This window comes from Myotis brandtii, unplaced genomic scaffold (genome assembly GCF_000412655.1).
Source record: "Myotis brandtii unplaced genomic scaffold, ASM41265v1 scaffold826, whole genome shotgun sequence".
In the NCBI taxonomy this organism is placed as follows: Eukaryota; Metazoa; Chordata; class Mammalia; order Chiroptera; family Vespertilionidae; genus Myotis; species Myotis brandtii.
Genome location: NW_005371354.1, coordinates 1648104 through 1675903, shown reverse-complemented (window position 1 = coordinate 1675903; position 27800 = coordinate 1648104). Strand labels below are relative to the sequence as shown.

At 47.2% G+C, this 27800-nt stretch overlaps 1 protein-coding gene across 4 annotated transcripts in view; it reads left to right on the top strand.

Moving 5' to 3' along the window:
- NTM (neurotrimin) overlaps positions 1–27800 on the top strand; it is a 959656-nt gene that overhangs the window by 156904 nt on the left and 774952 nt on the right. The window contains exon 1 of one of the 4 annotated variants that reach the window (XM_014531861.1): positions 5900–6049. The exons of the other annotated variants lie outside the window; for them this stretch is intronic. Within the exon in view, the coding sequence (XP_014387347.1) occupies positions 5911–6049 (139 nt within the window). The 5' untranslated portion in view covers positions 5900–5910. Of the gene's footprint in view, positions 1–5899; positions 6050–27800 lie in introns of those variants that run through there. 4 annotated transcript variants of the gene reach the window in all.

The window sequence follows — 27800 nt, the reverse complement described above, 5'->3', positions numbered from 1 at the left end:
CCCTCCCCCTCCTCTTTCTACTTGTCAGTAGGCAGCAGCCCACTCCATTCTGTCCCCAGCACCCTCCGCTCTTAGGCACAAACGGAGGCATTTCCCAAGTCCCATGATAACTGGGATCACTTTGCAAAGCCAGTCTCTGTATCAGAGGTGACCTTTCAGAGCATGAATGCACGAGGCCCAGCCCTGCGGTCCAGGCAGAGCTAAGCCAGAACTCTGCGCTGTCCAAACAGATCCCACTGACACATGAAGAAAAAGGAAGCTGAGTGGAGGGGCTAGAGCAGCCGTGGGCAAACTACGGCCTGCGGGCCGGGTCCGGCCGTTTGAAATGAATAAAACTAAAAAAAAAAAAAAAAAAACCCTTTTATTTAATGATGTTTACTTTGAATTTATATTAGTTCACACAAACACTCCATCCATGCTTTTGTTCCAGCCCTCCGGTCCAGTTTAAGAACCCATTGTGGCCCTCGAGTCAAAAAGTTTGCCCACCCCTGGGCTAGAGAGTTAACCACAGCTCAGGTACAGAGAACACAGTTCCAGACTGCAAACCCCACTGGCAAAGGCCAGGCCCTATCAGCAAATCTCTCCATAGCAGGGAGTCCAGTGGCCAAGAGCCCTGGGGACACAAGTGAGTCCAACTCCCAGCTGTTCCTTTCCTTCGAGTACCACTTGGTGTGCATACACGGAAGTGTGGACTGAATTGATGACAGAAATAATTTGTTCTGTGTTTGTTCATTTGTCTCTCTGTTCACTTTCTAAGCGTATTTAAAGTCTCTGTCTGTGTTGTTGTTGCTGGGCACCAATCTCAAGGTCTCAGTGGCTCCTTCCTGCTGTACTAGGTCTATGTTGCCCTGGCTTGGCCCAGCCTAGGCAGGGGCTCCTAAAAAATGGAGCCCTGTGCCCGGCCAGCATGGCTCAGTGATTGAGCGTTGACCTATGAACCAGGAGGTCATGGTTCAATTCCCGGTCAGGGCACATGCCCAGGTTGTGGGCTTGATCCCTAGTGTGGGGCGTGCAGGAGGCAACCAATCGATGATTCTCTCTCATCATTGATGTTTCTAACTATCTCTCCCTCTCCCATCCTCTCTGAAATAAAAAAATATATATATTAGAACGCACACACACAATGGAGCCCTGTGGAGACGGCTCAGGCTCCACTCCCACCTGGCTGGAGAGCTGCAAGCCGATACCTGCAGCTGTGCTCCTCGAAGACTCGGGCTGAAGAGCCAGTGCAAAATGGCCAGGCTGGCTCCTGCCTGTGAGGCTGCTCCTCTTGCCTGTGAGGCTGCTCCCCGCCCATGGTGCTGCTCCACCTTGGGATTAAGGGGATGCTCTCATGCCCCTCACTCCCTGAACATCACCGACTGTGGAGAAGTTAACACAGAGGCAGGGTCCTGTCCACTGCTGAGGGTGTGCACCCAGTGGCACCTCCTTTCTAGAAAGAACCAACCTGACCTGTCAGGGCTGCCACCAGAAAGCCTCCCTTCACCCATGTGTTGCAGGGACACTGTGCTGAGCCCACAGAGAAGGAGCTGTGGCTTCTGCACCCAACCTCTGAGGCTTCCAGAGCAGATGGCAGAGACGCCCACGGGCCATGGAGAAGGCCAAACCAGCAGGCCAGAAATACTGAGAAACCTTTGCACACAAGGCAGGGGCCGGCTCCTCCGGGAGCCCGTGACGGGAGGGGAGCAGGTGCCGGTTGTGGGAGAGGGGATGAAGGAATGGGAGCTTCCTTCCTGAAGTCCTCCTTCCCCCGCGAGGTGGTGAGGACAGAATGAAAGAAGCAATATCAAAGTGCTTTGAACTTTTTTAGGCTCAAAGGAGCTTTAAGGATCTAAGGTATTATGATTATCTCTTAACCGTGTGATAGTATTGACTACCTGGGGAGGGTGGTGGGGTGTCTCTGGCTGCCTGGGCAGAGTCCTTGAAAGTATTTATAGGTCTTATCGTGTGAGGGCCCTTGGCAGAGGGAGATGCAGAGGGAGGTTTATAAAGGTGGGGGGGGGGCAGAGGTTACGTTTTAGCTTAATTATGTCTTGGGAAGTGGCTTTCTGCCAAGTCACAGCCCCTGGGGAGAGACTCTAATGTGCCCTTCACTGAGGCACCGTCGCCTCCTAATAGACACCATCGCTTTGTGGCATTTTCTCGAGGCTCCTGCTCAGATACTGATGCTCCCATGCCCTGGCGTCGGGCTTCACCAGGAAAAGTTATTACTGACCATGGCAATAATAATAATAGTCACCGACTCCATCACAAACGTTCCAGGTGAGAAAGCATAAGAAAATGGTCCCTAACAGAAACACTTTGATTTCGTTGCCTACGTTGGGATTCTGCTGCAGCCAATAGAGTGGAAACGCCACAGATTTCGGAGTTGGAGAAAATGGGGCGTGAATCTCTGCCCTGATACGTACTAGCCTCGGAGTCCTTGGCAAGTCCCTCGACTTTGCTACGTCTCGGGTTTCTTAGCTTTAAATGTAGAGAATGTTAATATCTCCCTCATAATGTTGCCGTAATTTGAATGGGATGGGGCACATGAGGCGCTCACTCACTGCCCAGCACATAATGACTCCCAAGTAATATTGGCGATTATTAACACAAGCATTATTGGCACGCTCCGCGAAGCCTCAGGGCCACCGCTCAGTGGTCTGAAAGTGCAGGTACAAGAGGCCTAATGAATCACAATCTCTATACTACTAGGTGCACCGGTTAATAATGCGGATTCTTTTTCAGTAGATGGAGTTACACATATGTTGATATAGATGCGATTTGACATGTATGCTATTTTGTTGTATTGCTCCTTCAGATGACCACTTGTTCCGATCGATGGCACACACGCTTTCTGAGCAGCACTTCAAAAGGTATGAAGAAGTGGAACATTGGGTCTCTGAATGGTTTGCCTCAAAACAAGGAAAGTTCTATTGGGATGGCATCCACAAATTACCTGAAAGATGGGAGAAATGTGTAGCTAGCGATGGACATTACTTTGAATGAAGCACTTTTGATGTTTCTCTTGAAATTATCGTGTTTTCTTTGGATTACAAAATCCCCATTATTAACCGGTTAATAGTTAATCCGAATTTTTAACCAGTTAATAGTTAATCCACATTTTTAACCGGTATACCTAGTAAACCTCTTTTTATACTGATCTCTTTTTATACCAAAAGTCAGAATCCCTGGCCTAACTCGCGGTTTGATGAGGATTAATTTAAATCATGCATGTCACATACCCAACATAGTGCCTGGCTCATGGCGGGGTCTCAATACCTGTTCTTACTGGGACTGGGAGAGGCTGTGGCATCAGAGAGCATTATAAAGAACAGGTTCTTTCCCATATGGGGCACTTCCCGCCTCCCTGCTCAAAATCTTGGTGCTGTGTGTCCTTCTCTGCCACCAACAGGAGCCCGTAATGTGGGGGATAATTAAAGGCAAAAGGACAGAGCTGGATGGAGTCACCTGCCCAGAGAGCAGGTAACCGATGAGGTAGGAGTTCTCCCAAGTTCAAGGTGAGAATTGGGAAGATCATTTTCTGCTGGAGTCAGGCACATTATTTTAGGAATGTGCAATTCTGGCCTGGGAGGCCAAGGCTGGTTCAAAACAATAATTCACCGTTAATGAACTTGCAGAGTTATCACCCTGGGATCAGAGTTCCCCTCTCACTCATGTGGGCAGTTTGGCTGCATCAGGTGTTCAGGCATAGAAATAAGACAGGTTTCAGAGAGATTGCACACATAAAACTTCTTGTGAACGCCAGGCTAATTTACAGGCATCTTTGTTTAATTATACGTGAGGTACTACCCGGGCTGAGCAAATGAGAATATTTTCCACCAGATTCTAGGTGGAGAAATAGTCACAAAGAGAAGGCTTTGTGGCTGGCCAGCATGGCTCAGTGGTTGAGTGTTGACCTATGAACTAGGAGGTCACGGTTCGATTGTCAGTCAAGGCTCATGCTCAGGTTGCCGGCTTGATCCCCAGTGTGGGGCCTGCAGGAGGCAGCCAATCAATGATTCTCTCTCATAATTGATGTTTCATTGATCTCTCCCTCCCTCCCTTCTTCTCTGAAATCAATAAAATATTTACTTTTAAAGAGAAGACTTTCTAACTTTTGCAATGAGTCTATTCATCCCATTGATAATAGTAACTGTGCGTGTTTGTGTGTTGTTATGTTGAAGACGTACAGGAATAGAGAAGGCGCTGCTTGATTGAGGCTTCCTTTAATTAATGTTTCCCTTGTAGAGCGTGCCTTTAATTTCTCAGAGTGCTTTTCCATACATTATCTCACCTGACTCACACAAGGGTCCTATGTAGCAGGAAGCAGGTAGGATTTATTTCCTGTAACAGATGGAGAAACTGAGGTGTCAGCCCTTCAGGCAGTGAGTCCATCGCTGGAGCTGGAACCTCTGGGTCCGACTCTCTACCTGTGCCCTTTCCACAGGTGACCCCATCCCTCTTGGGAAGTGACACCTGGCCTATGAGGAAATGTGTATGGTATTAACTTGACATTGGGGGGTGGAGCCCTTGGAGATGGCACAGAAGAATTTCCTGTGTGACTGCTCGGGGAGAAGGTTGCCACTTGCTCGCTCGCTCTCTCTCTCTCTCTCTCTCCCCTCTGTAATGTAAAAAATAATCTTTTTGCCTCCTCCTGGGTTCTTTTAAGTCAGTGATTCTCAACCTTCTGGCCCTTTAAATACAGTTCCTCATGTTGTGACCCAACCATAAAATTATTTTCGTTGCTACTTCATAACTGTAATGTTGCTACTGTTATGAATCGTCATGTAAATATCTGATATGCAGGATGGTCTTAGGTGACCCATGTGAAAAGGTCGTTCGACCGCCAAAGGGGTCGCGACCCACAGGTTGAGAACCGCTGTTTTAAGTGGTTTCCACAGACATAGACACAGAGCCGCTGTAGATTGCATTTCAGGGTTGGTTGCTGGAGCAGGAAGGTGGCCATGCAGACCAGGTGGCTGTCGATCTTGATTTGGAGGGGCAGGGGGGAGGGCGGGAGAAAGGTCATTACCATTGGGATAGCTGTGTCCTGGCTCAAGGAGTGCACAGGCTGATGGGAAGTCTTTGCTAGTTTGGGCACAGCCTCAAACCTTTTAGGCAATGACCAGAACTTCTGACTTCTCCTTGCCTGTGCTGTGGCCCAGGGCTGAGCTGCTGATGGGTCTCAACTTACAGCGATCCCAAGCATGCCCTGCAAACGGATGCCTGATTGCGTCTGCGCCCGAGACACTTGTGAGAGGCTCTCAATAATGAGATTCTCTGGCTGCCGGAGTCACCTGCCAAACAAAGACTCCATGTCACTGTGATGGGGACCCTTCCCTTTTAGTGTCAGCCCTGCCCTCTCTCTGCGGTGCAGTGTGAATATTAGCATCGGGTGCACCCGGACAGCTCAGTCACAAGCACTATTATTAACAGGCAGAAATGCTACAAATGCTGGTGGGTAGTGGCAGGAAGATCTGACTGAGTCTGCCGCATTCCGCTTGCTTACATGTTCAATCCTATGTCTTACATACGCCCTTTCTATATCCTGCTTAATTGGTTGCCCAAGCATCAATCATTTTGTTTAGCTGCCTAGAGCGGGATCCAGTCTCTTCGGCATAGCTCCTCTTTGTTTCTGTTCAGACTCAGGCAGAATGGCCGTGTAATCCTTGGCGTGGTCCCCGAAGAGACTGTATAAGACCCACGTACCTGTATTCACCTGCCTGGAGGCCTTAGGCCTAATTAGCCCATTTTCCAGCCAGAGTCCCCATTCGTTTAACTTCTCTCACTTTCCTTTCCCATTCTCCGCCCCCCCTCCAGCCCCAGCCCCCGCTGCCAGCCGAGGTTGCGTGCCCATCTGTACCACTCGGTATTCTGGATGCCCGCTCAGCCGTTGGAATTAGCGCTAGCACAAACATCCTCATTTACATGGAATGCACAGAAGGTGACATTCTGCCTGTAACAATAGGTTATAATTATCATGTCTCTCATTTGTATTCCATTTGCCAGCTTCGTGAATTGTTTTCACACGCCTTACCCCATTTGATTCTGCTTACAACGCCGGAAGGTAGGCAATTACTTATTCATTCCTTCCCTGGCCAAATATTTATTGCGGTGATTAAGACGAGGCTACAGCTCTGCCCTGGTGCCGCTTATATTCTAGACCAGCTCGTTACTACTGTTCCCTCTTTACAGCTGGCCCGCGGTCCAGACAAGTGAAAAGACTCACGTCACTCCCATAACAAGTGCCCGAGTGAGAACTGGAACCCAGATCTAAGCACATGTCCCCAGGACTTCCTCGCTTCACCGAGCTGAGTCTCTGAGGATGCAGGGAGTTCACATCACACAGGGGCTGTGTTTCAGAAGTGGAGTACTTGGAATTCAGGAAGCATCCCCCCCATAGAAATGGTTCTAAATGGTTCCTATGTTACAAGGCCATTCAACAAAAGCCCAGTTAACTCATTTAACCCATAATATAGCTGAAGCATGCTATTAATAGGACAATTTCTTCCACTGCTACCCCACTGGGGAGGTATTTCATTGGGCTCATTCAACATGGATGCTATGTGAATAAAATCAACTTCTGGCCTTGAAGATTTCCTTAGTTGCTCATTGGCACCAATCCACTGTAACAGATCCCCTTTCTTCCTTTAAAAAATTCTTTTTCCTCAGATTTTTCTGCTTTCTCTATTTTTTTAATGTTTTGCAAGGAGCTAATGTGGATAAGCACCAAGCTTAGTTTGTGTGAATTGCATGCTATTAAGTGAGTAACTGATTGTCTGGCTTAAGGACAACTATATGGCTGTTTCCATAGATACCTGATCATAACAACTAATTAGACTAACATTTTATCCAAAGCCTATTTCAAGGGCATTTCAGATGCAACATACCCCAAATGTCCTATATTGCAGGTATATCTATTTTTTATTTCTCTTTAGTTGCATCGGTAAATAACCTCTGATGCCTTTAATGAATAGCAATTAGGAGTTTTGCCATTTGATGTGTGGAAGCGGGGCTAGGTAAACATCAGGCCTCACCTACATTTTGAACAGTAATCAGATGAGCTCCTTCCAGGGTTGCTTTACAGGGAAAAGCCCTGAGTCCAAATGAAGAACCAAGGTTTTTAATTTAATCACCTTTCCTTTCCTTCCCGTGCCCCCATCTCCCATTTGAGGCGTCACTGGGACCCAGAACCTGCTTGGAGGGAGAGGCATGGAGTTCCTTATGACCAAGGCAACTCCTCTTTGCCTCGGGGCTTCATGGGAAGCAGCGACTTTGTTTAGTTTCTGCATTAGTGCCTAGGAGGTGGCGAATAGTCTTGAACCTCTATCCTCATCTGCTGTTGTATCATAGAATTACCAGATAATGAAACATCAAATTTCTGAGGGATGTTATAATTCCTCTAGAGCCAGTAAAGTATGAGCTGCAATAATAATAATAATAATAATAATAATAAACTAGTAATAATAATAATATTTATTGAGCATCCAGTGTGTCAAGACACTGCTGTGGGTGGGTACATTATAAAGACTGGTTTGAGTCCTCCTTAAAATAAGATATTATCCACAGTTTCAAGATAAACAAATTAAGCTTAACAGGTTTAGGTGATTTGCCTTAGACCTGAAAGCTTATACAAGGGAGAGATAAAATTTGAAAGCAGAAGTCTGTTGACTCCACTACACCAAGAAGTTCAAAAGACTCTGGGAAAAATCCAAAGTCTATTATCTTTAACACCTGCCCACCACCCTTAGGTGGTATCCAAGATAGCAGTTTGATTTATAAATGCCCTTAGATCTCAAATCTTTCATAGAAACTCAGGGAGCAAGAGGAGCTTTTTAAAAATTCTTCCAGCCCTGTCTGGTGTTTCTCAGTGCTTAGAGGATCAGCCCCAGCCCCGAAGGGTATCAGATTCGATTCCCTGTCAAGGCCACAGATCTGGTTTACGTGTTTGATTCCCTGCCCTGGTCAGTGTGCCTATGGGAGGCACCCAATCCATGTGCTTCTCTCACATTTCTCTCTCTCTCTCTCTCTCTCTCTCTCTCTCTCTCTCTCTTCCTTTATTTCTCTTTCTCTCTCCTTTCTCCCTCCTTCCCTTCACTCTCTCTATAAATTAATGGGAAAAATATCCTCAGCTGAGGATTAACCAATAAAAAAAAATTCTTCCAAATACAATTGAACTCTGATGATTGGCTTCGATTCTGTCCTTTGCGTTTTGTGACAGCTGCCAGTCATTATTGGCATGCATGGATCCTTACCTTGATGACTGAATGAGTTAAAAGCTTTGTATGCATACTACCTTTAAGGGGTTAAATTCTCTGAAAACTTCCATTCAGCATGGCTCCATCCAAGCACATACTAAATGGAATCTGCATATGTGAGTGAAACATGCCGACTTCTCCAAATGTGACTAAGACGTCCATGTCCATGTCCATGTCTCACTGCCGCCTGCTTCCCTTTCGTAATCTCTGAAGACCTTCATGACCAGAATTTTCATAAATCCATGTTGCTCTCATTCATGGAGAGCAGCTCTGGGTTTCTGGATGAAAGAATTAGTAATTTTATGACCAATAATCAAGCTCATGGGTGTATGTCTGAGGTCACCAAGGATCCCCTCTCTCTCCGAGCTCAGCATCTGTAGCCTGACTTCTGAGCAAGTCTTAGTGTTCTTGGGACCATTGATAACTGCAATTAATGGCAGGAGAGATGACCTAAGAGAGCCAAAATACACTCTTGGCTGGCCAATATCTTAGGCGATCAAATGCAGAATTAGTAATTTTATGACCAATAATCAAGCTCATGGGCGTATGTCCATTAACGTCTGAAGTCACCCAGGATCCCCTCTCTCTCCGAGCTCAGCATCTGTAGCCTGACTTCTGAGCAAGTCTTAGTTTTCTTGGGACCATTGATAACTGCAATCAATGGCAGGAGAAACGACGTAGGAGAGCCAAAATACACTCTCGGCTGGCCAATATCTTAGGCGATCAAATGCCTTGCTAATATTTGCAGGGCTACAGCGAAAAGCACCCTTGTTTATAGGCATGCTGTTTCACCTTTAGCTGATGTGAGTGTAGAAATAAAACAAAATGATCTGCTGAAATCTTCCCTGACATGCATCTGATAACAGCTACTGTGCATGTGCAACCCACAGTTACATTGATGAGCTATTCGGGAGTGTTTCTGTAAAACAGTCTTCTCGCTGGGAAAAGCTTTCTCCAGGGAAACAGACCTATTTGAGCTAAATCAAAACAAGATTAAAGAATGATTAAAGTGCTGCTAATACAACCTGTGTAGAAAGGTTGAGGGACCTGGGATTATTTAACCTGGGACAGGATAGCTGTACAGAGATGTGCATGTGCAACCCACAGTTACATTGATGAGCTATTTGGGAGTGTTTCTGTAAGACAGAGTCTTCTCGCTGAGAAAAGCTTTCTCCAGGGAAACAGACCTAGAGCTAAATCAAAACAAGATTAAGGAGTGATTAAAGTGCTGCTAATACAACCTGTGTAGAAAAGTTGGGGGACCTGGGATTGTTTAACCTGGGACAGGATAGCTGTGCAGAGATTCCAGGCAAACTTCGTGTCCAAAACATTCCCCAAACAGGGTTTTCCTCTGTCTCCACAGAGTGCAGAGCCTGGGGAATGATCTAAAGCTGTATTCTTAGGGATTTAGGTCAGTCAATGGCTCTGCATGTTAAAATAACTTAGCAACCATTTAAAACATATGGGTGTCTGGGTCTAACCCTAGATTAATGAATCTCCAGAGGTGAGACCCAAGGATTCGCTTTTTTAAGAGCTCTGCTGGTGATTCTAATATGGAGCCAGAGATGAGAACTACTGATTTGACTAAAGGGATGGATTTCCTGAATACATGTGTCCCAGAAACTGGTCAGGAAAGCATCTATAGAGGTTTTTAAGACTTACATGAGTCATCTTTGCGCTGGATCAGTTGTGGCTATGCCAGTTGAATTAATAGCCCCGTGTCTGACTTGGCCATTTTATTCTGCTACTGAGTGGCCTGGGAGCCTCAAGTCACAGAGAGTATCTCAGCCATATTCTCAATTAATACTTGTTGAATGAATGAAAAAATGGATGGATGAATGCTAAAAGACCTCAAAGGAGGGAAGCTGACAGTTGGTAATGAATTTCAGGAATGGCTTCCCAAAGTAAGTGATGCTTATACTAAGAAAATGCCACAGATGTTCTGATTCAAAAATATCTGCTAGGCCCTCAATTTTAATATCAAAGAGTTGGTAGAGATAGAAGTCAGATTTCAAAGAAGGGGGTAGATTAGAAGTGGAGGTAGTATATGTTCACCACTCATTTTGGCTTCCCAAAGTAAGTGATGCTTATACTAAGAAAATACCATTAGATGTTGTGATTCAAAAATATCTGCTAGGCCCTCAATTTTCCTATCAAAGAGTTGGAAGAGATAGAAGTCAGATTTCAAAGGTTAACAAGGAAGGGGGTAGATGAGAAGTGGAGGTAGTATATGTTCACCACTCATTAAAAAAAAAAGTGTAGAAGTAAAATGAAGAAGAGACAGTAGGTCTACCTGGAAAATCCCCCATGTAAGATTGGATATGGAGAGGAAGGATTGTGGGGAGTAGGTGGTAAGATGCTGGGCAGGGTAGCCTAGCTGAAGGAAGAGGCCCCTAGGAGAGAGGATGGGGACACAGGTAGAAGACTGAGATTAGTGCAGGTGTCCACTGGTCCAGTTAGCTAATGCTGGGGATCAATCTACCCTGAACCTCGCTGATCTGTGGATCAGCAATTTGGACAGAACGTGGCTGGGTAACTCTTCCCCTCCATGAGGTATCAACTAGGGCAGTTGCTGGTGTCTGGCTGGTGTTGGTCTAAAGAGTCCAACAAGGCTTGGCTCACAGGCCCTGCTGCCTGGGGAGGCCATACTCACCTTGGCTCCTTTTCTTCTTCACAAAGACTCAGAACTTTTCTACAACTTGTCTCCAGGACATCTGCTGGGCTTTTAGTTGGTAGCACAGAGCTCTGAGGGACCCAGACGAAGCTACCCGTCCTCCCAGGCTGGCCGGCACTGGCGTACTGTCACTTCTCTGTGCTCTGTCAGTCTAGCAAGGCACTGAGGCTGGTCCAGATTCAGGGAGGGGGCCGAACCCCCCTCTCAGTGGCCACACTATCAAGTGACTTGTGGCCATCTTTTTTTTAATTAATTAATTTATTTTTTAAATATATATTTAATTGATTTTTTTACAGAGAGGAAGGGAGCGGGATAGAGAGTTAGAAACATCCATCGATGAGAGAGAAACATCGAACAGCTGCCTCCTGCACACCCCCTACTGGGGATGTGCCCGCAAACAAGGTACATGCCCTTGGCTGGAATCGAACCTGGGACCCTTCAATCCGCAGGCTGACGCTCTATCCAGGCTGGCCAATATCTTAGGCGATCAAATGCATTGCTAATATTTGCAGGGCTACAGCGAAAAGCACCCTTGTTTATAGGCATGCTGTTTCACCTTTAGCTGATGTGAGTGTAGAAATAAAACAAAATGATCTGCTGAAATCTTCCCTGACATGCATCTGATAACAGCTACTGTGCATGTGCAACCCACAGTTACATTGATGAGCTATTCGGGAGTGTTTCTGTAAAACAGTCTTCTCGCTGGGAAAAGCTTTCTCCAGGGAAACAGACCTATTTGAGCTAAATCAAAACAAGATTAAAGAATGATTAAAGTGCTGCTAATACAACCTGTGTAGAAAGGTTGAGGGACCTGGGATTATTTAACCTGGGACAGGATAGCTGTACAGAGATTCGTGTCCAAAACATTCCCCAAACAGGGTTTTCCTCTGTCTCCACAGAGTGCAGAGCCCGGGGAATGATCTAAAGCTGTATTCTTAGGGATTTAGGTCAGTCAATGGCTCTGCATGTTAAAATAACTTAGCAACCATTTAAAACATATGGGTGTCTGGGTCTAACCCTAGATTAATGAATCTCCAGAGGTGAGACCCAAGGATTCGCTTTTTTAAGAGCTCTGCTGGTGATTCTAATATGGAGCCAGAGATGAGAACTACTGGTTTGACTAAAGAGATGGATTTCCTGAATACATGTGTCCCGGAAACTGGTCAGGAAAGCATCTATAGAGGTTTTTAAGACTTACATGAGTCATCTTTGCGCTGGATCAGTTGTGGCTATGCCAGTTGAATTAATAGCCCCGTGTCTGACTTGGCCATTTTATTCTGCTACTGAGTGGCCTGGGAGCCTCAAGTCACAGAGAGTATCTCAGCCATATTCTCAATTAATACTTGTTGAATGAATGAAAAAATGGATGGATGGATGGATGCTAGAAGACCTCAAAGGAGGGAAGCTGACAGTTGGTAATGAATTTCAGGAATGGCTTCCCAAAGTAAGTGATGCTTATACTAAGAAAATGCCACAGATGTTCTGATTCAAAAATATCTGCTAGGCCCTCAATTTTCCTATCAAAGAGTTGGAAGAGATAGAAGTCAGATTTCAAAGGTTAACAAGGAAGGGGGTAGATGAGAAGTGGAGGTAGTATATGTTCACCACTCATTTAAAAAAAAGTGTAGAAGTAAAATGAAGAAGAGACAGTAGGTCTACCTGGAAAATCCCCCATGTAAGATTGGATATGGAGAGGAAGGATTGTGGGGAGTAGGTGGTAAGATGCTGGGCAGGGTAGCCTAGCTGAAGGAAGAGGCCCCTAGGAGAGAGGATGGGGACACAGGTAGAAGACTGAGATTAGTGCAGGTGTCCACTGGTCCAGTTAGCTAATGCTGGGGATCAATCTACCCTGAACCTCGCTGATCTGTGGATCAGCAATTTGGACAGAACGTGGCTGGGTAACTCTTCCCCTCCATGAGGTATCAACTAGGGCAGTTGCTGGTGTCTGGCTGGTGTTGGTCTAAAGAGTCCAACAAGGCTTGGCTCACAGGCCCTGCTGCCTGGGGAGGCCATACTCACCTTGGCTCCTTTTCTTCTTCACAAAGACTCAGAACTTTTCTACAACTTGTCTCCAGGATATCTGCTGGGCTTTTAGTTGGTAGCACAGAGCTCTGAGGGACCCAGACGAAGCTGCCCGTCCTCCCAGGCTGGCCGGCACTGGCGTACTGTCACTTCTCTGTGCTCTGTCAGTCTAGCAAGGCACTGAGGCTGGTCCAGATTCAGGGAGGGGGCCGAACCCCCCTCTCAGTGGCCACACTATCAAGTGACTTGTGGCCATCTTTTTTTTAAATTAATTAATTTATTTTTTAAATATATTATTTAATTGATTTTTTTACAGAGAGGAAGGGAGCGGGATAGAGAGTTAGAAACATCCATCGATGAGAGAGAAACATCGAACAGCTGCCTCCTGCACACCCCCTACTGGGGATGTGCCCGCAACCAAGGTACATGCCCTTGGCTGGAATCGAACCTGGGACCCTTCAATCCGCAGGCTGACGCTCTATCCACTGAGCCAAACTGGTCAGGACTGCTTGTGGCCATCTTTAATCTGCCATAGTTACTCTCTAGAAGGAACCCATGAACAAAGAAAGAACAATTTTGAGGAAGCAAATAGTGAAAATTCAGTAGCACATACATTGAATTGCCTCTTCATGTCAGTAAAATGGGGATTGAGGCAAAAGGGCCTAGAGGGACTCTGCTATAAGACTGACCTGGCTTCTGACCCAAGCCGTTACTGACCAATTCATGTTGGACCCTTTCCTTCTGCATACAGTATGGTTAATAGTAAGACCTACCTGAACCTGAAACTGGGTTCTTCAGGAAGCAGAATCTGAGACAAAGTTTAGCAAAAAGTTGTCGGTTGGGGAGTGCCCTGAATGTCAACATCTGTGGAAAGGTGGAGACTGAAGCAGGATCGAGCGGAGGGACAACGCCAGGTATGAGGCAGACCAGTCATCGCCTGTTGGACCTCACAGGGAGCAGCTTCAGATCATTCTAGTAGGCTGAGATGGCCAGGTCACTACTTTGTCCTTGGATGTGGCCACCTGAGGAAGGAACATGGCCCTCGAGTGAGAGGGCTCTCTCTCTCTAGCTGGTGGGCTTGCTAAAGGGGCTGATAGCTAAGGGCATCTTCTGGTGGTACGCCTGGCAGCTGGGCCGCAATGCCTCATTGGAGGGTGCTGGGGGGGGGAGGGATGAGTAATCCTTACAGACACCGCACAGCTCTTGTACACCATGAGTGTTTACTTATTTATTTTTTTAATATATTTTATTGATTTTTTACAGAGAGGAAGGGAGAGGGACAGAGAGTTAGAAACATCGATGAGAGAGAAACATCGATCAGCTGCCTCCTGCACGCCCCCCACTGGGGATATGCCCGCAACCAAGGTACATGCCCTTGACTGGAATCGAACCCAGGACCCTTCAGTCCCCAGGCTGGCACTCTATCCACTGAGCCAAACAGGTTAGCGCCCGTGAGCACTGGCCTTCAGTCCCCAGGCGGATGCTCTAGCCACTGAGCCAAACCCGTTAGGGCCCGTGAGCACTGTTTAAATGCCAGCTTTTGTTTGCCAGGCGTGGTTGTGATGAAGGGTTTCTGGGCTCAAAGTAAAAGGCAGTTTGCTGACCGATGATGTGAAGAACAGAAGATAGCTAGTGCGCATGTGGGAGGGCTGCATCAGCATTCAACAGAGCCTGGGTGGGCAAGGAGTCAATGGTAGCCAGCAAAAGCCCAGCTCATGGATTGGGAAAATTTGGGAAGTTGCTAATCCTTTCCCAGGCCAATGTCAATAGGTAGCATTCTTCTTCACTGTGTGAATGAATGAAAAGGCCATGATCTTTCCCATGATCACTTGGCATCGCTGGGGCAGGAGGTAATGGAAAGGTAATGGGCTCTGAGTTCAGATCCCAGCTCTACCTTCACCAGATGTGTGCACCCTGGCAAGTTTATTGATCTCTCTGATCCTCTGCTTCCTGGTTGTAAAATAGAGATCGCATGGCAAACTTACAGCAGTGCTTAGCGGTAATGTATATATAAATTGCTTGGAAAAGAGGTATGGGATCAACAAGTGGAACTTTTTTAGGGTGGATGAGATCACTGTGACCTGCTTCCTTCTCCATGCAGAAAGTCCCTCTATGAATCCCAGAGCATTAGATGCCACTTAAAACATGGGTGAAGCATTCTGTGTCAAGCTCCATGGTGTGCCCTTGCAAGCATGTGCGCTTGCTCCCGTGTCACAGGTACCATGGAGGATGGGGGACAGAAAATTGCTGCCTTTCACAGATAAGGCAACTGAGGCTCTGAGACGCCAAGGGCCCCGGAGTGCATTAAGCGGCATTGAACCCATGATTTTGACTCCAAGTCCGTTCTTTCCCCTGCGTCACAGTGGCCCTAATTGGAGGCCTGGATGCAGTGTGTCTCTGCACTCCAGGTCCAGCAGGGGTCCTGGGTTCGAGCAGTGCCCCCAGGATAGGTTTGGGGTTTCAGATGAGGAATCAGCACAGGCTGGAGTGTGCGCCTCCACCACCAGCTTGGACTGTCGGCTTTCTTCGTAATGATTAAAAGAAGGGAAAGGCGGCGGAAAAGAACTAAAGAAATCATCTCTGTACATTTTAATCTGGGTCCTTTTTGAGCGGTGTGATAAGGCAGATGTGGAAATGTCAGCCTCTCCTTATCTCTAATTGACTAAGGTAGAGGCAGCTCTAATCCTTGTGTGCACAGGAGCCTGGAAGACAGAGATGAGGCCAATTGATTCCTCCTTTTTAATTAACAGATGCGCTGCTTAAAAACAATAGTCTATTGGGGGCACTTTGGGAGCAGAAGGGAACGTGAGAGGGGCGCCTCCATGGCAGCCACGTTTAGAGCAATACTGACAAGTGTCAGCGTTTGATTGGAATCAGGCCTGAGCAGGGCTAAGTGATGTCCCATCATGGGCGTGGTCCCAGAAGCTGCTGGCAGGGTGACAAAGGAGCTTGCATGTTCCTCCATGCTCCAGTGGGAAAACACTGGGATTTGCCAGGCATTGTGTGTGGCATAGGCAGTGGTCCGCAAGGTGTCCATTTGCAAATTGTCCCTCAGACGGACCTCTACATTGGTGCTTGTCCAGGGCAGGTCAGGAAGTTAGTGGTTTCCATCCTCGCTGACCCCAAGCAATGGGAACTCTGCCTGGCTCTGTGTGAGAAGTCTCATTCATACGACTGAATAGAATCTGGGGTAGCTTTGCCCACACCTGGCTGATGTGCCCATGGGTCTCCCTACCCTGACCTTCGGCACCTAGAACTCACCACCTGTTCTCATTCCTGTGCCTGGTGTAAGTGGTTGGCTTTTGTCCTCGTTCTGGAAAGTCTCCTTATTCTGAACTCCAGGCTCCTTGGCTGCTGCCCATATTTTTTACAAAATCACCTCTATTCTCCCTCCCTGGGAGCTGAATCTCCTGTTCTGCACTCTCCTCACTCCCTTCATCCCTAGTCATACATCAGGTTGGTCAAAACTATGGTCCCAGTGTACCTTCCCTATTCGATGAGCAGCATCCCTACCTGGATATTTTCATCATCATCCCCATTCTATTCCCGGAATTAGTTTCTTGGGTAAAAGCTAGGCTTTCCCTTGTCTCCTGGACATTGATCTTTGAACTCTGCTCTGCCCCAGCGGGTGGTGGGAAGGAGGAAGAAGCCTCATCATTCAACGAGCTTCCCAAGGCCCATCCTGGAAATAGAGCCGTTTCTATTATTTCTTTCATCCTCGGCTATTTTCAAGATCCCAGCACTCCAGAGTACTTCAGGGCCAAACAGCCACGGGTCATGATACTTAACAACGTTACTGGAGTGTGCACTGGAGGATAATGGGCTTTTAATTAGTGCTCTTAATTTATTAATAGATGGGAGGTAAGGGGATGGACTAGATGGCCTCTGGATGTTTCCTTTCCAGGAGTGAAAGGTCTAACGGTTCTATAGATTTTGAAAGCAATAAATAAAAGGGCCATTCACAATATTCTGTGCATTTAAACTTATTTCTCTCTTTACACTTGTTCTTATTTTGTTTATTTTCATTTCACTCTTTGTTTCTTCAGGAGGACACATTAATCTGGGTTATGTATTTATCCTCCATTAGAATTCATAGAAGCTCCTTAAGGACGGGTGCCATGCCTTATCCTTTGAGGTAGCTCCGTGGTGATAATAGAGGCCAACATGTATGAAGCACTTACCTTGTGTCAGAGATTGTGCCCCACCCTTTACATGTTTACATCTGTTCTGGAGGGAGGACTGTTATTATCACATTTTAGCATTGAGGGAGAGGAAGTTGGAGATGTTAAGAAACCCGTGCAGGTTCCCACAGCTAGTTAAGTGTCAGAGATGCTTACTCCATATGCAAGGCAGGCTCTTTGCATCTATCCCAATGCCTGACACATATAGATTCCCATTTGGTATTAGCTGAATGAATGATGAGTTAGGACTGGGATACTGTTTCCAGTTCTGCTGCTAACTTGAACGTTCTCTAAAAAACTGAGTTTATTCTCTTTATCCACTACCTCCCTCAGGTCCCAGTACATAGCAAGTGCTCAGTTCACATTTAATAAATGAATGCTAACTGAATGGATGAGTGATGGTTGATCCAGAAGTCTTTTCTAGGTCGAACCATCTATACTGCAGCTTACTTTGCAATCTGTCTCTTTCTTCTCTTATCTCTCATACCCACTCTGGGTTTAGACCTTTGATTATATTCTGTCCTTTGTTGGTTCTAATTGTTCACTGTGGCCCTGGCCAGTGTGGCTCAGTTGGTTGGAGCATCATCCCATACAACAGAAGGTGGTGGGTTTGATTCCCAGGTTTCTGGTTCCATCACCAGTTGGGATTCATGTGGAGGTAGCTGATCAACATTTCTCTCTCACACTGATGTTTCTCACATCAATGTTTCTCTCTCTCTTTCTCTCTCAAAATTCAATAAAAATAAATAATGTTTCAGTATCTATGTTTTGTATTTCCCAATAAATTCTATTATATTTCCCTGTATTTCCCATGGCGCCTAGCCCAGTGCACAGAATAGAACCAGTGCTCAGTAAATGCAAATCAAAATGAAATTGAGTATTGCTTCTGTCCACTTCAAGTCAGAAGAACACTGGAAAGCAGTAACCCCTGGGCTGTTGTTTCATACTGCGGAGAAACTGCCCAGAGGTTTCTGCTAGCAGATGTTTCTGACAGGTCAGGGAGCAACGTCCAGACAGCTGGTATGGGAACAATTTGACATACTGCCAGGGTGTGCTTAGGGCCTATCTATGAGCAGGAGTCCCCAGAGGGAGAGGGTGTTATGCAGGTTTTAGGAAATCTCGAGTACAGTGGCCTGAGAGAGAGACCCCAAGGTAATTGCTAAAATTTCTCTAATTGAGTGAATAGTGCCCTGAGGTGGTTGTACCTGTGCCAACACACACACACACACACACACACACACAGCCCTACTTTAACTCTCTCTGGCCCTTACATAGCATGGGAACATGCAGACAGGCTTTCAGACCCCAAGGGAAGCAAGAAGAGCCATGGCAGTCGGTGTGGAGAGAAGCAGTGAAATCATGGCTCCTGGACACCTGGGTCTCCAGGATGCAGCGAGCACTGCCTGGAAACCGAGGCTGACTGAAGCCCGCTGGCTTCATGGGAATTTATCCAAGAGCATGGATTGTCTAGGAAGTAATTAAAAGTCACAAAGAAGATGGGAAGCCTGGGCCTGGAGTGACTTCTCACCTACCCTATTTCTCCTCCTTGCGCTGAATCAGTTTGGCATTCGTTGCAAAATAGGCAGAATCACCCTGTGTTAGAATCCCATGAATAATTTGCCCTGGGAGGAATGAACGCTTCCATCCTACTCAGCCCACCTCCTCAGCCACCCTGCCCTCACCTGCACTCCCGGAACCTCCCTCTCCCCGCACACCTATGTGGAGTTCATTTGAGGTCGGTGCAGATGCCTCCGAGAAAGGAGCAGGCGAGGTATTGGTACCCATGCATCCACCTTAAGCCAGTGAACCCACCTGAAAAGGCAGATGAACTTGGGGCTGCCCTGGAACCTTGAACCCTTTTGTACCTCAGACAGCAAGTTGCCTGGCAGTGATATGCCCATCAGATGCTTCTTTAGGGCAAGGCCATGTCCCGTTGGCCTGGGTCTTCTGGTGCCCAGCACAGTGTCTGGTGCACAGTAGGCATTCCATAAACGTTTGCCTAATGCACACACGCAAGAGATTCTAGGTGGGTTTGAGATTTACCTGGATTACAGAGATAAATGTTTTATGTCTTCTTTAAATCTATTTTTTTTCCTTCAAGAAAGTGGGATATATGAGAATTCAAAAGCAAAAGGAAAAGAAAGAAATGCATTAACAATGGAAGTCATCCAGTAAAGTTTGGTGCTTAAAAAAAGAAAAACTTAGCAGTTATTTAATTGGAGGACTTGAAATCTCACAAAAGAAAAAGGAGGGTGAGAAATGGGAGGGAAAGGAACAGCGCTTTCTCCACTGTCGGGGGGACCGGGACAGGAACAAAAGCCCTGTGATTCCCACAGAATAGGAGCTGGAAGGGCTGCAACCACCTGCCAAGGCGCAGAGGTCCTGCCAACCTCGGCTCATGTGGGCATTGCCCTTTGATGCCGCCAGGGAAAGGGATTTGAGCAGGCAAACAGTGGAGAAGCTATGGAGGCCATTTGGAGAGAAGACGTACCCTTATCCTCATCCTTACCCTAACTCTCTCCCTTCTAACTGCTAAAGGAGCAAAAGAAAGAATTATTAGACTACATAAACCAAGATTGTGTGGCTGATGGATCATTTATGCAGCAAAAATATGGAGGTAGTTAAGGAGTAACTCTGAACTGGGGATGGGGGAGAAGGGAGAAAAGTAGCAGGAGGTAAAGCTGATGAGTGAGCAGTTACAATGGGAGGCCCCTGCCTCCGATGGCACAGCAAGCCTCCAGCAATGACCATGAGCAAGGGGCTTTCATGTATCATCTCCCTGAATCCTCACCATCAGCATTTCACGTGGACCTGCTATTGACCATTGACCTCTACATCCACAAATACACAGACACAGATTCAATTGGTCATAGATTCAATCGATCATAGATTCGATAGATCACAGCTTCCTCTGAGGAAGCTAGGTTTCAGCCAGGTTAAGTAAGAAGACCCAGAGTCCTTGGTCAGACCCCATGTGTCAGATCCACAGCAAAGCTCCTGAAGCAGAACATGTTTCATCTTCCTCCACGTTGCTCTTCTAGTATTGCGATTCTTAGCTTCTTTTGAGCCGTCACAGCTTCCCATCCCCCCACTTCATAGAACAAAAACAAAACAAAAACACTTCTAAGACCAACCAGTGTAATTAAATATTTATTGAGCTCCTGCTATGAGTTAGAAATGCTGCTATGTGCTGGGGATACAAACACGAGTAAAACATTGGCCCTGACATAGGAAACTCCCAGTCTACCTAAAGAAATCACTGTAAGAGAAGGCGGGGTGACTTAATCAGGCATGTGGACATGCTTTAAGGAAACAAGTAGGGGAGCATTCAGACCCTGGATGTGAGAGAAAGGAGCTAAGGCTTCTGGGATAGGCTGATAGGATTGAGGGCAGGTGGGAAAGACAGTCCCAACAGCAGGAACAGTATCCACACAAACCCAGGAGCCAAGGACTGGTGCATTCTGGGTATAGGAATGTTTCACAAGGAGAAAATAAAGATCATAGTCAGCCTTCAAGATCTGTTACCTTAACATAAGTTGTTTTTTGGGGGGGAGCAGTTAATGTGGTAAAATGTAGATAATATAAAACTTACCAACATAACATTTTTATGTACAATATATTGATGTTAAATACATTCACAGTGTTGTGCAGCCATCCCCACCATCAATAGAACGTTTTCGTCCGAGACAGAAGCCCTGTACTAATTAATCAGTAACTCCCCATCCCCCCCTTCCCTCCAGCCCCTGGGAATCTAATATTCTACTTAGTGTGTCTATGAATTTGTCAATCCAAAGTATTTCATATATGCGGAATAATACAATATTTGTCCTTTTGTGACTGGCTTATTTCACTTATAATGTTTTCAAGGCTCATTCCTGTTGTTAGCAGGTATCAGAACTTCCTTCCTTTTTGTGGCTAAATAGTATTCCACTGTGTGTATATACCACATTGTGTCTATCCTTTCATCTGCTGATGGTCAACTGGGTAGTTTCCAACCCTTGGCTATTGTGAGTAGTGCAGCTAGGAACATGGGTACACAAGTATCGGTCTGAGTCCCTAGGAGCGGAATTGCTGTATGATAAGGTAGTTCTATATTTAAACTTCTGAGAAAATGCTAAACTGTTTACCACAGTGGCTATACCATTTGGCGTTCTCATCAGCAATGCACAGAGGTTCCCATATCTCCACACCCTCACCAACATTTGTTTTCTGTTTGTTTGTTTTTTAATTACGTATAATTTTCAATCTAATGAGTATGAAGTGGTATCTGACTGTGGTTTCATTTGCATTTCTCTAATGATTAGTGGTATTGAGCGCCTTTTCATGTGTTCATTGACCATTGACCTCTATATCCACAGATGTGTATCCACAGATTCAATGGATCATAGATTCAATTGGCCATAGGTTGAAAAAAAAGTTGTGTTGTTTATTGATGTGTATTATGTAGTTAGGCCTATAATGATTGTGTCTGTACTGAACAAGTACAGACTTTTTTTTGGTTATCATTCCCTCAACAATACAGTATAACTACTGTTTACATAGCATTCAGCATTAAAAGTAACCTAGAGATGATTCAAAGTATATGTGACCATGTACACAGGTTGTATTCATATCTTACGCCACTTAATATGAGAGATAAGCATCCACACTTTTTGGTATCTGGGGAGGGAGTGTCTTAGAACCAACCCCCCGTGGATACCAAGGGAGGACTGTATCTTCTTCAGAGAAATATCTTTTCATGTTCTCTGCCATTTTTAGATTGGGTCGTTCTTTTTTATTATTTGGTTGGTGCATACGTTTTGAGTATTGGGGGCTATAGAATGGGAGCTAAATGCATCCAATACAGTTTTAAGCTTGTTTGTTTTTATGTTTAGCAAAACACAGCTCTGCCTCGCTGGGGTACAAGACTGAAAACCTATTTAAAATGTCTTCTTGTCATTGCTGTATATTGTCTTGTATTTCTTGAATAAGTAGCTTCTCCACAGTCCCCCATGGCCAAAAGTAATAAAACTCAGAGCAGATGTGGGAATGCCAAGCTAAATAAAAACGCAGAAAACCACCAGGAAACCATCTGAGAACATAAATCATACATCGTGAAAGCCACTGGATTAGAAACACATGACCCTTGTCTGATTCGCTCTCACCCACATGTTCCAAGGGAGCTTCCAGTGTAATTTACATCCCAGCATTTAGGGAAATGGGACGGCGCGGTCCAGCTTGACCTTGATGGACGCCTTTCTCAGTGTCTGCTATTCTGGCCCCCGAGAACAATGGAGTAGATGCTTCTAACCATGCATGTGGGGGATCTGGGCTAAGGAGGACCCGTGTCCACCAATTTAGGGGCTTCTCTCCTGGCCCCAAATTGACCCTGGATAGTTAGAGAAATTGCAGTAGCTGCTCGCTGTAACAGAATTCAGTCCAGTCTGAAAGATTAGAAGTTCTGCCTTCAAGTCCTGGCTCTGCCCGTGTTCCTTGGGTGGCCTTGGGGCTGCCTGAACCTTTCCTTTCCCTTCTGCAAAATGGGAAGGAGGTCGTCATGGAACAAAGGATTGTAATAGAATTCGTGTGAACCAAAGCATGTTCTGTACTGACAGACAATACAGTTTGAAAGATGCTAGAGGTAAGAAAAAAGTATAGAATGAGGCAAAAAAGGCAATAGCAGCAGAGCCCATCTACATAGAAAGCAAAAGGCACTTTTGTCCAGTGAAGAGTGGCACATTTTATTTGCTGTGTTCTGTGAAGGCTTCCTCCCCACCCAAGCTCCTCTTCCCCGGGGCCCTGAGCAACCAGGCAGCCCTGCTCCTGAGCACTAATCCCCATGGTGCTGTATAGGGAGGTTTAGCGGCAGTCATGAATTCCGAGTTAAATCCCCATGTCCCCAGTGCAGGGGAGCAGCCGGTGGTGGGTGCTGATAGCAGGAAAAAGAAGTCAGCGTTTGTGGGGTGTTTCCTGGAATAATAAGTGAACTGCTTATGACATTCCCGCCAGCAACTGAAATCGCTGTCACCCAGCCCACGCCATGGCCTCGGTGGCAGGCAGCGTGGGCAGCCGCTCTCTAGCTTGAAACGTGGGTAATTTAGAACGTCTCCTGATGCTCAGAGGGAATTGTCATGAATGATGACGATCCGACCAGAGCCAGCAGCCTAGGGACTCACGCACACTCAGGGGCTTTCGAGTCAAGGTTTTCTGATTAGTCGGTGACCTTGGGCGCGTTGCAAAGCATTTCCGAATCTTGGTGCCCTCCCCTGTGAAACAGGGCTGGTCACACCCAACACCTCCTGTTGGGATTCAATAGGACAGCCCGTGAGAAGGTCTCTGGCACATCATAGGTGCTCAAAATCTTAGTTCTCTAGTTCCTACGCCAGCATAAAAGGAAAACACATGCTTATTTATTCACCAGAATTAAAACCTTATTGTGATATTTGGGGGAGAGAACAGCAGTCGGAGGGAGAAGAGACGCTTTCCCAACATGCGCCCGGGTACCCTTCTTGGTCACAGGGCCATTCATTGCGGAAAAGCCGCGTGCAGAATGGCTGCACTGGGGCCTGGGTGGGAAGAGGGTGGGCTTGGCTGAGCCAGGCTGCCCAGCCTCTGCACAAAGCCCCTCCGCCCAGGCCGAGCCATGGATGACTGCTGTGAGCTCAGCCCGCCCCTCCCTGCACCACCTTGCCCATAAATCCCTGCCTTTTCCGTGGAGGAGCCGCTCCAGTGGCCCTGAAGAGACAGGTGTACTTTCCTCACCGGCGGGTCTGCTCTGCAACCGCCACTGAATGTTTTTAAAATTCACATTGGGTTTTCCTCTCCGGAGCCTCAATGCTGCTCACAGAGGGAAGGTAGGCGAAGCTCATTTGTTTGTGTGCCCCTGTGGCCAGGGGGGGTCCAGGGGACAGCTGGTGGCTCTGAAGCACGCCAGACCCCGGGCAGAAGGAGGACTTCATTAATCACCGCACCGATTGTGCCCCTACTGTGAGCCAGGCATTGTGCTGGGCGCAGCGGGGCACAGAAAACAGGGCGCAGTCTTGCCTTCTGGTCTCTTCAATTCGAGCAAAGGGTGGGAATGCGTCTGTGTGTGCAAAGTTAAACAGCAACAGAAGAAATAAATAACAGCGCAGTTCAATACTATCGGAGATGTCACACCATACGCTGGTCCGTGATTAATTACCAATTGAACAGCACAGACCTTAATGTATGGGAAGAAATCAGTCAATGTATATTTATTGACGGCCTCCTACAGGCCCATGGCCCTGAAACAAGCGAGATATTTCTCAGGACCCCTGCCCTCACCTCTTCATCGCAGTGGTTCTCAACCTTCTGGCCCTTTAAATACAGTTCCTCATGTTGTGACCCACCCATAAAATTATTTTCGTGGCTACTTCATCACTGTAATGTTGCTACTGTTCTGAATCGTAATGTAAATATCTGATATGCAGGATGGTCTTAGGCGACCCCTGTGAAAGGGTCCTTCGACCACCCAAAGGGTCGTTCAACCACCAAAGGGGTCGCGACCCACAGGTTGAGAACTGCTGATCTAGTGCTATTTTGATGTTCGTGGCAGCCCATGAAGTGTTAGGCAAATGGCATGAAGGCCCTTAGAATCCCCGCCCCACCCCATTCTGAAGCTCAGGCTAGGAGCCTCAGTCCCCAAAGGGGAGGAGGCAAGGCAGCGGATCACCCAGTAAGAGGTGAGCACCCTGTTCTCCGGGCGTCTCTCCCGGGAGCAGTCATCACACAGCCTTGAAATTGCTCTTGCATCTGACTCCCTCCTAAGAGCACAAACCAGCCAAAGGCAGGGCCTTGTCTGACTTGCTTTGTAGCTTCCTCTTTCCTACTGTTTGATTTGATGGACACACAGAAGCCACTCCCAAAACAGGGTTGAATGAATGTTTTTGGAGTGCTGGGGACCTAGCGAATCACTGCTGCCAAACGTCTCTCACCTCCACAGCAGATCTTATGGGAGCGGCAATGTTTTACTGGGAAGAAGGACTTTTTCCTTGTCAAAGCCGATGCTGAAATAAAGATGGAGGTTGGTTATTTAGGTGGGCAGCGCTCACCTTATTTCTCTTTTCCTTTTTCTTTTTAAATATTTTTTTAAAATTGATTTCAGAGAGGAAGGGAGAGTCAGAGAGAGCGAGCGAGAGAAACATCAATGATGAGAGAGAATCATGGATCGGCTGCCTCCTGCACGCCCCCTACTGGGGATCGAGCCTGCAACCCAGACATGTGCCCTTGACCGGGAATCGAATCCACAACCATTCCATGCATGGGATGACTGGCAACCACTGAGCCAGGGCACAGTGGGGGATTGTGAGGTCCATCCTGAAGGTACCTGGTGAGGACCAGAGAGCTTGTCTGCCTGCCTCCTGAGCAGAGAAAGTAAGCCCCACCTGATGAGCACCTTGGAACCCCAGGAAGAGCTACCGCCTCAGGTGGAGCACCTGGAGCAGATCCAGCAGAGGTGGAAGCAGCTCATGGAGGGAGCAGGAGCCCACAGACCCACTAAATACCAGCCTTGCACGCGGCGTCCTCTTGGTAAGAGGCTGCTGAAGATCAGCTTTAAGAGGCCTCTATCACTGAGGTCCTTCTCAGGAAGTTTGCTGGGAATGGGAGTCAGGCGGGGGGATCCAGGCTTGTGCGTAAAAGGTGGGCAGAGGAGGTGCAGGGCAATTACTGAGTGTGTCTGCACAATTGCGGGAACTGTACCTGTCCCAACTGGATAGGGGTGGCCGCCAGCAGCCAGAACATTCTGCCTGGCCTTTTCTCCCCCCTCTTTCCCTCCACTCTCTCCCAGGACCACCCTCCCCTTTCACCTGCATTGTTTCTCTCCCTTTGGATGGTTTTCTGAGCGTGGATTCAGTCCACGTGGGGCTCGCTGGGGCAGGAACCCAGGCCCTCCCTGGGCAGTGGCCGCCCTGTGCCTGTGCCACGCTGGCTGGAGAAGGGCCAGGAGCTGGTGTTGGCAGGACAAAGGATACCTGTCCTGGCCTGTAAACGGTCCAGCCACGCGCAGCCAGCGATTCACGCCAGCGCAGTGCAGGGACGAGCCCATTCATTTTGTGAGGCAGCCTCCGCACACATTGTCAGCAGGATGGAGGGCGCTCACGGTTTTCTGCAGCTTTAGGATTTCCATATTTATTGCTTGTTTGCTGCCACCAGGGAGAGGAGAAAAGGTGAAAAAATCAACTGCCTCTGCTGGAAAGTTTAAACATGAACACAGGCGCCTCCCACTTGCTCCCTCCCGCGTCCCCCGCCATTCCAGCCACACACAGAGCCCTGGCACATCGGAACTGGAGCAGGTGAGACGCCTGACAGCCGCTTCATTTTACACACGAGGAAGTCGTGGGCAGACAGAGGCAGCCCGAGACTAGCATTTATGGCTCCAGAACCTGAGGTTCATTTGTTATCACAGCCCTATGCAGGTTCTATGTCCACTGCAGTCAGAAGTCTGCTCTGTGTAAGGACCCTACTGTGTGTATGGACCCCACTGTGTGTAAGGTCCTGAGTGAGAGCCTTGCACATTCCCTGCTTTGCTCTTCCCGAGGCCGGTGGTGCATGAATGTCTCCCCATCTTTTCAGTTGTTGAGGCATCAGGATCATGACACACACAAGGGTCAAGGGAGAGGTGGTCGCTGCCCTTACGACCACGCAGGCCAGCAGAGGTAATGACACCAAATACGTTTATTGCAATAAGGACCAGCATCCTCTGGGAGCTAATGCACTCCGGGCCTGGCATGCAGCACACGCTAGATGGTTGTTACGGGACAAGAAGGGGCTCTCCTGCGGCAAGGGAAGGTTCCTGGGGGGAACAGCCCTGGTACCTTCTGGAAGCACTTCCGCTGACAACAAGTGGAAAGGCATTTCTAGCAGAAGGAAGCACATGAAATAGAATGTGTGCAGGGAGCAGCACGTAGGCAAGTGTGCATGGGCCGTGAGTGTATGTGCAGAGGTCACAGAGAGAGGGACTAGAAGTGGGTTCAGGCCCCGGCCGGTGTGGCTCAGTTGCTTGAGTGTCGTCCCATGCATGGAGAGGCTACCTGTTCCATTACCCATCAGGGCACATTCCCCAGTAGGGGGCATGCAGCAGACAGCAGATGAATGTTTCTCATGGATGTTTCTCTCTCCCCGTCTCCTTTCTCTCTAAAAAAAGTCAAAAACTTATTTTTTTTTTAAAGAAAGAAAGTGGGTTCAGCCACGGGTAGGAAGGATATTTACTGAGGACCTGCCATGTGTTGGGAATTCCTGCAGGCCTGGGACAGAAAGGGTAGGAGGGAGGCACACAGAGGTGATGATGTGACAGGGTGTCTGGGAGCCTAACTTGACTGGGGCCATGTGAGGTAAGACTTGAATGACAAGCAGACACCAGCCATGGGAAAATCAGGGTCAGGGAGCCCTCCAGGCAAAGGAAAAGCAAGAGGATGGCGTTGAAGCAAGTGCTCACTTGGCACGTTTGGAAAGAGAAAGCTAAAGGTTTGAGTGAAATGAATTTTGGTAGAGATTACCAAAGGAGAGGAGTCTGGGCAGCTGAGCAGGGGTTAGGTTATATAGAACCTTCTAGTCCAGTGTTCGGCAAACTCATTAGTCAACAGAGCCAAACATCAACAGTACAATGATTGAAATTCTTTTGAGAGCCAAATTTTTTAAACTTAAACTGTATAGGTAGGTACATTGTTATTAACTTAATTAGGG